At 45.7% G+C, this 10,903-nt stretch overlaps 1 protein-coding gene and 1 non-coding gene across 2 annotated transcripts; both read right to left on the reverse strand.

Annotated features, from left to right (window-relative positions):
* Window positions 1–8,027: 8,027 nt before the first annotated feature.
* On the reverse strand, window positions 8,028–8,098 carry Trnag-ucc (transfer RNA glycine (anticodon UCC)). The gene has a single exon. It is a non-coding gene; the product is annotated as a tRNA-Gly (tRNA).
* A 185-nt stretch (window positions 8,099–8,283) lies between these two features.
* On the reverse strand, window positions 8,284–9,003 carry LOC129617549 (uncharacterized). Its single transcript, XM_055532722.1, has 3 exons — window positions 8,941–9,003; window positions 8,800–8,867; window positions 8,284–8,716 (listed from the first exon to the last, which is right to left on the reverse strand). Exons 1-3 carry the CDS (start codon window positions 9,001–9,003, stop codon window positions 8,284–8,286), a joined length of 564 nt encoding a protein of 187 aa, XP_055388697.1.
* Between the last annotated feature and the right edge of the window lie 1,900 nt (window positions 9,004–10,903).

Below are 10,903 nucleotides of genomic sequence, written 5' to 3' on the forward strand. Positions count from 1 at the left end.
TGACTTCAATCTGAAGTGCAGATGATGGCAATTGATTGAATAGAAAAGGTAGTGGATTCTGAATTTCCAGTATTGAGATTTCAACCAATTAAACTGGAGGATCGGGAAGCTTCAAATGAGGCTAAGAAGTCTTCAGAAGTTGGTTCAACTGGGGAGTTGTTGAGTAAGGCCAGTGGATTGTTGTAATTTCCCCAAGAACATTCGTGGATTGAAAAGTCACTCACCTGATTCGCTGAGATTCGTACTGCTGCTTTCCATCAATGCATTCATCAAAATGGATTTTCTCCCGATCATGCAGTGAACTACTTTATAAAGGTCATCTGGCTACTCAATATTTGTGTAGGTTTTTGACAGCTGTGACGAAAGAGCTTGGTGCTGATTTTATCATGAAGGCAAAAAAAGTCAGTTGTCGGAAGTTCAATTCCATTGAACAGAAAAAGCCAATTGCGGCTTCAGTCATTTTTGCTCCGGCGCTCCAAGCAGTCTCGGATGCCATCGAATATGTGTCTCCTGGAGCAACTATTGTTACCGTAGCACTTCCATCTGGTCAGAAGTCACTTCGCCCCCAGGGTTCAATTATGGGTACGTCACGAGACCTTGAAGAAGCTATGCTGCTACAGGAAAGGTCAAGGCTCATGTAGCTGAGAAGGCGTTCCTCTATTAAACGATTAATAGAGGAAGGGAAAATCAGAGGTCGTGTTGTGCTTCGTGTGGCTGAAAGCAAGAACTAAATCAGAACCTCTAGAATTTCCATTTTTCACTGCATCAATTCATTTTTGAAGTTTTTTGTCTGACGAACTTGAAAGATTGAGTGCATTAAAACTATTGTGAAACCGTGGCGACCAGGGAGTAGCGGAAGAGCCTCCTGTGTGTCAAAACATTGTATTCAACGCTATTCCTGGCTCTTGTGACATTTGATTGCGAAGTCCCACTTCGCCAACACCAATTACCGATTAGGAATAGATGGTGAACCCCTTGGGACTCTATACAAAGATAGTGAACGTGCAGGTACCGGATCAGAAAAAAATTAGACAGATGCAAGCTGAATTGGCAGATTTGACGAAGCCAGCGGTGGTGAGTCCAGAGGCATAACAAACGGTGAGCTGAATTTTCAGGCCGACATTCTCGTGAAAGCCACACTCAAGCTTTTGCTTAGCGTCCAGGGAGAACTGGATGCCTTCAGTGCAAGAGGTTAGCAGGCAGGCAATTGTTGCAGGGACATCAGTGCAAATGAAAATGTCGCACTGCTCATTTCTCAGCTGAGAGCCCTATTGAGAAAAGAGGTACAATGATGTCGGCGACAGTGGTGTGATTATCATTATTTTGATGCTACGTCTATCAAATGAAAGGGAGGAAACTACAACAAATGTCTCAAAGACGCGAGTCTAACCCTCATGACATCTCATCAAGGTAAGTGTGTTCGGCATTGGACTCACATTCAAAATCTGTAGAGACGATATTCCTGCCTGGTGTGATATGAAGCCTATAGAATCGTCTAGCTAACGGCGATAATACTTTGTCGTGGTGGCCGGAAACCCTCTGAAGATCATAATCTTGAGATCCTAGGATCGAGCCCCGCTGTCTGTGTCTAACTGACGATCCCTAACAGGGTGATGCGCGCGTATTAGACTGACTCTTCTCTCTATCATCCGCATGTATAAACGGGAACGGGAGTGTTGCTGAGTTATTGGATCTACCTCCTCACCAAGACCGTCCCTTTATTTCACCATTCAAGAATCCACTACCGGATCTCAAATCACTTCCAAGCAAAGGTATACTCGAAACAACATCAAGCGATGCCGTCATAGAATTTTAATTTCATGGGATTTCAGGTTGGCCCACTATTGAAGAAAGCCTCGAGCGAACCGCGAAGCCTTCAAAGTCGATTTTGAGGAGATCTTCAAGTGAATTGTCAAGATACGAATTTTGGAAGTCACTTCAAGAGAAGGAGTTTTTCGTCAATGGCGAAACGATCAAGAGAACGCCTGATACGAATTTTGGAAGTCACTTCAATGCTGCTGCTAGCGCAGATCCTATCGCGCACCTCCAACAAGCAAATTCAAACGGACCCTTTGTCTGAGGAGGCAGACAGCATCGTGGGCCTTCCATGGTCAACGATTGCTGATGAAGACGTCTGCATGCAGCGATGTTTTTGGAAGCATGGAGTGACTTTCCAGTTTGGTTCTTTCCCGGTGAGTGAAGTTTGAGAAATAGTTATTCTAACGTTCTTGGTTTCCGTAGGCCTCTTAGACGGCCCTGGTTCTGTCCGTTCTCCCGCTGGTACAAGAAAACGACTAAAAAAAAGTTTCCTCCAAAATGTCTAGCTCCTTCGAATTTTGGAAGTCACTTTAATGCTGAGATGCTATCGACATCATCCTTTCGCAGTGCCGATATGCAGGGATGGAGGGCATGATATCCTCCACAAGAACAACCACATTATTCAGCCCCATGAAATACAGAAGAGGAGAGCTTCCGAAACGGGAGGCTGAAGGAAAGGATCGATGGGATACGGCAAAATGGAGATCACATCTCGACCTACCACCTTTCAATCCATCCACAGAATACAAAATAGAAAATTGGTTCCGTCAAACATAAAATCTTTTCTCATCAAGCAACGGCTAGCGTCATCAAAGCGTTATGCTTCTTGTTATCACCGTCGAGCTTCAGTACATTCTCCTTGAAGATATTGCGGATTCCTTCATCTACATTGAGGACATTGCAGACGCCATTGCCCGCCAAATATTTCCAGGACATACGGAAATCACGGAGCTCGAATCCCAATTCTATAAAAAGGATCGCCACATTTCAGTCTTCCGGGCTTTTGCTGCCCACAGGGCAGTTGAAGAAGCATACACCTACATGTGCAAACGTCGGAATCGGCTCAATATCCTCGGGACATACCAAGGAATTCACACCATCTTTTCAATGCTTCCACTAGAAGTGGCAAGGTCTCTCCGGAGAGCGTATTCTGAAAGAGAATGGACGGTCCTTGAGCTCTTCAAGTCCGCATGGTTGATGGAAGTCTCCCTTCAAGAGGATACTAAACCAGATCTCCCTCTTCCAATCTTCCAAGCCAGCACGCCATCAAATCCCGCGTCTAATCCACAAGACCAACCGCGAAATCGCTGCACTGGCTGCGGAAATACCCACTGGAGGAAGGACTGCTCTCACAAGAAAACAAGATGCGCCAATTGCGACAGGATCGGCCATATTTCCGAGGTTTGCCGGGCAAAAGTTCTCAAGGATACAGCAGGACGCTCACGAGTAACTGCACATTCAACGCAAAAGGGAGCCCGCCTTGAAGCGCAATTTGACAACACAACTCCTCAACAGATCTAGAGTGTGGCTGATGTCATAAACAAACTGTTGACAACAGCAGAAGATGAGAAGTTCAGGGCCCGAGAGCGATATATCAGCAAGAAGCGTCAAGCGGGTCCCTCTTATGACACTCCAGCGCCAGTAATTCGAAAGGTGCTCAAGCTGACAGTGCCAGAGGAAGAGGAATATGATGATGAAAATGGAAACGAACCTCAACCAGTCCTCCTTGCCGAAGACAACCAACCAGATGACTCAGTCCGCATCCCTAAGCGACAAAAACTCATCGAGGTACCCATCATAACCAACTACCGCTTACAGCTGTTCTCGATTCAGGAGCAATGGTCAACGTGATGTCGCACATGACCGCGGCACGTGTTAACTTCAAACCAAGCCTTAAATCCACTAAGGTTATGGCCAAGGACGTGAACCAGACGGAAGCTATCCTCAGCGAAGACGTCATAGTCTATATCACTCCTGAACGTTCTAGTAGCACACGTTTTTGCTCTTCTGAATTCGGAAACACCAACAATCCTGTCCATACCAACTCTGAAAGCACTTGAGATCTGTATTGACTTTGCTTCCATGACCGTTCAAAGCGCTGACTGCACATTACAGTGCTACAATCTTGACAACGGAACTGCATGTCCCCCTCCAAGTACTCTCCAACAAACTGAGTACCATAATGTTTTTTATGGTACAGCAAGCGATAAATGCCACTACATCCAAATGGAGCTCAATGCTCACTCCATCTCAATCATCAGCAGCATCCGCCCTTCTCCAAGAGTACTCTGACGTTTGGTTCGAACCTAAAGCAGGACAAGCAACAACAGTCACCATGGAGATAAGGGTGCGAGGAAAGCCCAGACGTGTAGCAGCTAGACCAACTCCCGTACATCTCAGAAACGAATTGAATCGACAGATTGATGACCTGTTGAAAGCCGGAGTCATCTGTTCAGCTCCTGATTGCAAATGGGTTAGCGCCTGCCATCTCGTCGCTAAGCCAAGATCGACAAAGTGGAGATTATTTATCGACTATCGATATGTCAACACATTGATAGAAGACGACCGATATCAAATACCCAATGCACAGGATTTACTGATCAGACTCACCGGTGCCAAGGTTTTCACTCTGGTTGATTTAAACTGGGGTTTCTGGAATGTAGCGTTGGATAAGTCGAGTATTCAGTAACCGGGCTTTGTCGTGCCCGAAAGGGACGTTTTCGAATGGACAGTCATGCCGTTTGGCCTCCGGACGAGCCCCACCATCTTTCAAAGAGCAATAGCCCCTACTCGATGAAGGAAACCGGTCTACATAGATGATATTATCATTTATACACGCACCGTTGACGAGCACCTCATTCTACTACGCAGGGTTCTGCAATGCCTAAGGGAAGCTCGGTTCTTCATCAACTACGAGAAGTCTTTGTTCTTTCGCGAAGAAGGGCTTTATCTCGGCCACGTCATTTCAGCTGACAGTCTAAAGCCTGACCCTGCGAAGCTGCAAGGGCTGGTCAAAGCTCTTCCACCCACGGATAAACGAGCTCTTCTCAGTTTCTGCGCTGCAGCCAACTATCTGCGATCATACATCTCTCGGTTCTCCGAAATCATGGAATTAAATGCAGCTCTCAACAAACTCCAAAAAAGCCCACCCAGAAAAAGAAACAAAAACCTCAAAGCGACGGGCTACGGGAGTACAAAGTTGAATATCTGCCTTGATGACGTGCGCTGGAGGTGTGGCCAACTCATTTCCCGGAAATCTAACTTTCAGTCGGACGACAACCAGCTACAGGGATCTCTTGATTGTTCAACGTTGTGCAGGATGTGCCATTTTTTTATTTTTTGAACGACTCGGCAGACTCTTCAATCTGAAAACCTTTTGAGTGTCTTTCTGCAGGGATTGTTCATTGCAATCGAGGCCAGAGCAGACCTGCAAATGGTGTTTATGGAAACTTGTTTGTTTGGACTCACTGTAACTCCATGAGGCCGTCTGTGAACTTTCCTGACACAGCGTGAATGTATGGCCAGCAAAACGTCCTATCCAAACATCTCAACTCGACGAGAGTCTGATGCATCGTGGCATGCAACTCGTTTGCCTAGCAGATCATCAAAAGTGGTCTGGACGAGCAGATGGGATTCTTACATCCAGTTTGTCAACTTTTGTTAGAACCACCATGAACTCGCGCTCCTTTTGAGTCAGCAGTTCAAATAGACGATAATCTGGTCTGGTAAGGCCCTTCATTGAGTCAATCAAACAAAGCACCCGACATAAACTGAAAAGCAGTTGAACATTGAAAAATAAGTGTCCAGTAGAGGCGACTAACGTGCCTGGTAGATGTGGACAAATATCCTTCAATCAAATTTGCCCAACCCTCTTTGGTAGTCTGTGAAACCGAATATGCTATTCGAACGACATCCAGCGATCGCACCTTTGAGACTTCAGCGTATCCATAACCCGGAAGATCGACAAGCGACAGATACGTTCCCAAATCAAAAGTGAACAAATGGCGTGTAACACCCTGGCATGGAACCGCGGCACATTCAGACTACCGTGGAGCAGCAAAAACGTCGATCAAATGCACGTACCGGAGTTGGCGACACTGGAGCACTTGTTTGATTGGGACGTGGATTGTTGTAATTTCCCTGAGAAAAAACGTCGATGGAACATTTGAAGAATCACTCACCTGATTGGGTGAGAGTCGGGCTGCTGCTTTTCCATACATCAATGCATTCACCAAAGTGGATTTTCCAACATTCGATTTCCCGATGACTGCAACCTGCAGTGAACTAATCCTCTGGTCCATCGAAACGCAACACACACACTTGCGGACATTTCGGATTCGGGAGTTGATCGACTGTTCGATCTGAAACAGTTGGATAACCGGTTATGGATTTTGAGAAGATGCGTTTTGCGAACTGTTGTGTCTCTTCAGTGTTCCAGTCAGCTTCAACTTGTGATGGGGTCCAAATGTTGACAAATGGTCGCGCGAGAGACCGTTCAGTGTGCATTGCGTGCTGTTGGATATTGTAGAGTCGGCTCCAACAGCCATTAAATTGTCCGAGAAAACGATACATCACGGACTGAGTTCCGTACTGGTTGCATACAGTCACAGTCCTATCTCGTCTTATTCATCTTTGTGTCGTTTGATAATCGGCCACGGGGCTAGAACAGAGACTGTCCCATCACATCATTCAAGGAGCCTGTTGATTTTCACACATCGTCAGTTCGTCGACGAATCAGAACATTGCTTTGCGTGCAACATCTCTCGACACGACATCACATCGCGAGAGACAACCCACGTCGCCGAATTAGAAGGAGATTCGTGAAACGAAGGCCTATCGAGACATCGACACATAAAGTGTTCTGTTTCAAAGCAGTAGTGGCAGACGCAGTAGCCGCCGACAAGACACCAACCCCTACTTCGCGCCGTCATTGTTGCGATGCTGTGAACGGCGATCCACAGTCCCACACAATCTAAACAGTCTAATGAACAACATCATCCTCATCCATCTGCCTGATTCCAAAAACTGTCTGACTTCTCCTTTCTGTGTATTTGTCGACTACCCTAGTCCTCCATAGCCAGTGCGTTGATGACGAAGAGTGATTAAAAGATCGATTCAATCCATCGCTCTTACGTCTGAGCGTTGATACAATTCTCGCGCGCTAGATGTTTTGATAATTTAATTTGAACTAATTTCGATTCGATTAGATCCTGAATGAGGGAAGTACAGAAACAGTAATCGACAATAGAGTATCAGCAGTGGATGAGGGTTATGCAATGGATTGGGACTGTTTACCCAAAAATCAAGCTCCGCTACTTCTGCAGGACTTGTTGCCAAAATGAGTTCCTAAGGAAATCCACAAAAATGAAAAATTAACACAAAAATGACAATTAACTAAAAGAGATTGATACCTTCGCGACTGTCACACAGAGACGAGATGCACCAACCACTTCCCTGAACAAAGAGTCGAATCAGTGAGGACAACAGATAAAGATACCTCCATCGAACATGAGAGGAGGGGATCATCAATCCATATCTGAAAGATAAAAGATAAATAGAAGTCTTGAGGATGATCGTGAAGAGGGACAGGTATTTCGCGACTTTCTCTTAAATACCTTGCATGGACTTCTACGGGAGATTTTTCATAAATCAGAAAATCGACCCCAAATGTCAATCCACTGCGTACAACCCAACCTTGCTCTTTCCACCAGAGATAAACAGCGAGTCGAATTTTTCCTTTAGAAGGATCAGAAGATGTCGCTAAGAGACGCTCAAACATGCTTCGAATAACATCATCATTGTCATTATTTCTCCTTCTCCGCTTCGATGAAGATTCGCCTCTGTCATTGAACTGATTGCGCGATTCTTTTATAGAAACATCAAAAGCAGGGAATCGTTGATTCAAAGCAGCGAAAAGAGCTTCTTCAAGGGACAAAATTCTCCACTTGTGATCCTCCGTCTTGGAACCAAGATACTGATTTTCACAGAACTCGTTCACTCCGGCCCAATCGTTTGGATTTCCAACAAAACTTTCCAGAAATGACTCCGGCCTTGGGACTCGCGACAATAAGAGGTTTTGATTAGTCTCAGATTTCAGGTGGGATTCCGAGTGAACGATCGGAATATGAAAGTTCAATCCCACAAACATTCAGCTGGAATATCAGGAACAGATTCAGAAACCAAATAGAAGAGCGATTTCTTTAATAAATTGCATCAGCCGGGAATCGAACCCGGACCACCTGCTTGGAAGGCAGGTATCCTACCGTTGGACTACTGATGCTGCTAATATCTAAAAGAACAGACAACACAAAAACCTCAAGCCAAAGTGCATTTCAGAAACTTTGGTTCCTTTGCTAATTATTTTCATGCTCTTCAGAAATTTCAGCTAATTATTATTTTCATGCTCTCGGCGTCCACCTTCTAAAGGTTCAACAGTTTTTGGGCATTGTGGTGAAAAAGGCACAACTAATCCTCCTCTTCCTCCTTCTCTCCTGCTCTCATCTTTCTGCGCTTGACGCGTCCAAAACGTCCACCGCCGAATGGCGACGTCGAGGCGAAGTCGATGTGCTTCTCGGAATTCACTCGGACCATAAACGACGGAACGTTAACAATTTGCTTTCCGACGCGAATATGGCGCTGGAGAATCAAGCAACGGGCGTGATGAATCGATCGAGCATGGCCGAGCTTGAAGACCTTCGTTTGAAGACGACGTTCCATGAACTTGGAGAGAGTGAGTCCCAAAACGTAATCCAACTTCTGTTCCTTCTCCTCGAGAAGTCCCAATCGGATCATACGACGTAAAAGTGCGGCGCCTTGGAAAACACGCTTGGGATCATTTGGCTCGAGCGTGAGAAGATGGCGAGCTGCAGCGCGAATCTTGGCCAAAGCGTATTGAACTCTGGAGAAGAGAAGATGGGATTATGGAGAGACTTTGATTTTGACATCATTACACAAGAGAAAAAGGGAGAAGAACGATCATACCTCCAGACTTCCCGCTTGTTTTTTAAGCCATATTCACCAATAAGCTTCAGCTCCTGGTCAAGGCGCTCCTAAGAAAAATTTCATAAGACTTCAAGGCGACTCAATATGGATCAGAGGAAGGACCTCGTGGAGGACCATTACCTTCTCGAAGGGTCTCTTCGGCGAGCGCGAAGTCTTGCTATAGTTGCGGTAGTCTTTGCCCATCGTGTTGCGACCTCAAACGTGCTGCTCCTTTTCGACGACACCAGGTTTGTCAGTAACAGTGCAAATTCCCAGGTGGGACGAGGACCAGTAGAATTTGCAGTAGGTAGGAGACAGAACAAGAAGCATCTGCAACGAAAAAATCAAATCGTGGTGTGATTTTAGTTTATTGATGATAGAGGAAAGGAGGTCATAATGACGAAAATATTGTTAATGGGATCTGAAGCGGGATCTGAAGCATTTTTCAGCTTGAACTTGTCGTTCAACACAATCCCCTTAATTTCACGCACTTCTTGCACCGACAATTTCGAAAAAATGGTAACATTTCATTTCCATTTCAAGTTGTCAGCAATTGCACCGCGTTAAAATTTACAAAAATGTTCCCATGAAAAGACGCAGAACCACAGCCGTAAATATGCATGCTCCGTCAACGACCTTCGGGTCGTTTTTCTAGACCAACACCTTGTGTCCATTTTCTAGACCAACACCTTGTGTCCATTTTCTAGACCAACACGAGGAATGAGAACATGACGGTAACATTTTCCCTTCGTTGCTTTTCATTATTCTTTTTGTGTATTGCTGTTGTCCATTCGCTTTCTATTGAGCACTGCGCTGAAAAGAACAGTCTATCTCTCGATGTGTAAGTTGTGTTGAGCATGGCCCTCCCTGGTGTATTGGAATGCCGCTAGCTGAGCGTCGTTCAGTTCAGTTTAACAGTACACTCGCGTCGCTTCTTTCAGCCTCAGTACCTAGTCTTCTCTCATTAAATCAGTAAGTCCAACAACACAAATTTGTCATTTTGCAGCCACGTTACGCATCACGCTCACGACCATCATCATCGAATTATTTCTTTCTACGTGGTTTTTTTGGCCACGTTCCACTGACCACTTTGACATTGAAGGCGAGGGAACACCACCCCCTTCAAATTCCTCGAACGAGCCTGGCTCTTCTACTGACGTCACGGCCAACGAAGTGACGCCAACTCCTACTTCGCGCCGTCTTCGTCGTCTCATGCTTTCCTACACGTCTTGCCACAAGCTTGACATTTCCCGTCGCACGCATCCACGCGTGCAGCGAAATCAAGCTGAAGAAGCCCGTTCCCACGATACTAGAGCGACCGCTGACCAATCTGTAGATGACTCTCTACAGTCAACAATCCCACACTACTCCCCTCGTTGTTTTTTTTTTGTTTATTTTCCTGATTGTTCTTTTCACAGAATGTTCGTACTCGATGACACAACCAGTATGATACCAGTAAGGGATGTGCTCAAGAGAAAGCTTCATCTTTTGCTTGAAGAATTCCAAACACGTTTTGGGTATTTGAGGGGTTCGAATGGGAATTCGCTAGATTGGCTAGCATCGTACAGGTTGTACTCGACTGTAGGCTCGGCTACAGTCGCGGGCGTGTGAGCGGGGGAAGAGGTTCCAGCGGCGGCGGACATGTCGGGGGTTAGGTGCAGATAAAATTGGGGACTGGTACGAGTTAAAAAACAAAGAGCATGCAGGCACGTAAAACCCAAAGGTAAAAAGACAAGCACACCAGACAGAGAGAGAGCAGACTACAGACACTTGACATAAACACTTCTCAGTATTCGACTTTTGATGATGAACCTACAGCCTGTTTGGGTGTTTCCAACCCTAGCTTCGGTGTGCGAACAGCAGCTCCGAGCTTGATGTGTAGGTCTCGCCCTTTTTTTCTGTTCTCCTCATTCGACGAATGTTGTTCGTTCTTGACGATACCGGAAGCATGCAAGCCAGCAAAGCCTTGCTCCAAACAACGATTCCTCTTTTGCTAAGCGAATTTCAGACGATATTTCCAGGAACGCGTTTCGGCCGATGACGAATACAATGGCTGTACGAGAGCTAAAAACCCCAACGCCGGCATCATTGTTTGTCTTCATCT

The sequence above is a fragment of the Condylostylus longicornis genome, unplaced genomic scaffold (genome assembly GCF_029603195.1).
Source record: "Condylostylus longicornis isolate FDR11 unplaced genomic scaffold, ASM2960319v2 ptg000561l, whole genome shotgun sequence".
Lineage (NCBI taxonomy): Eukaryota > Metazoa > Arthropoda > Insecta > Diptera > Dolichopodidae > Condylostylus > Condylostylus longicornis.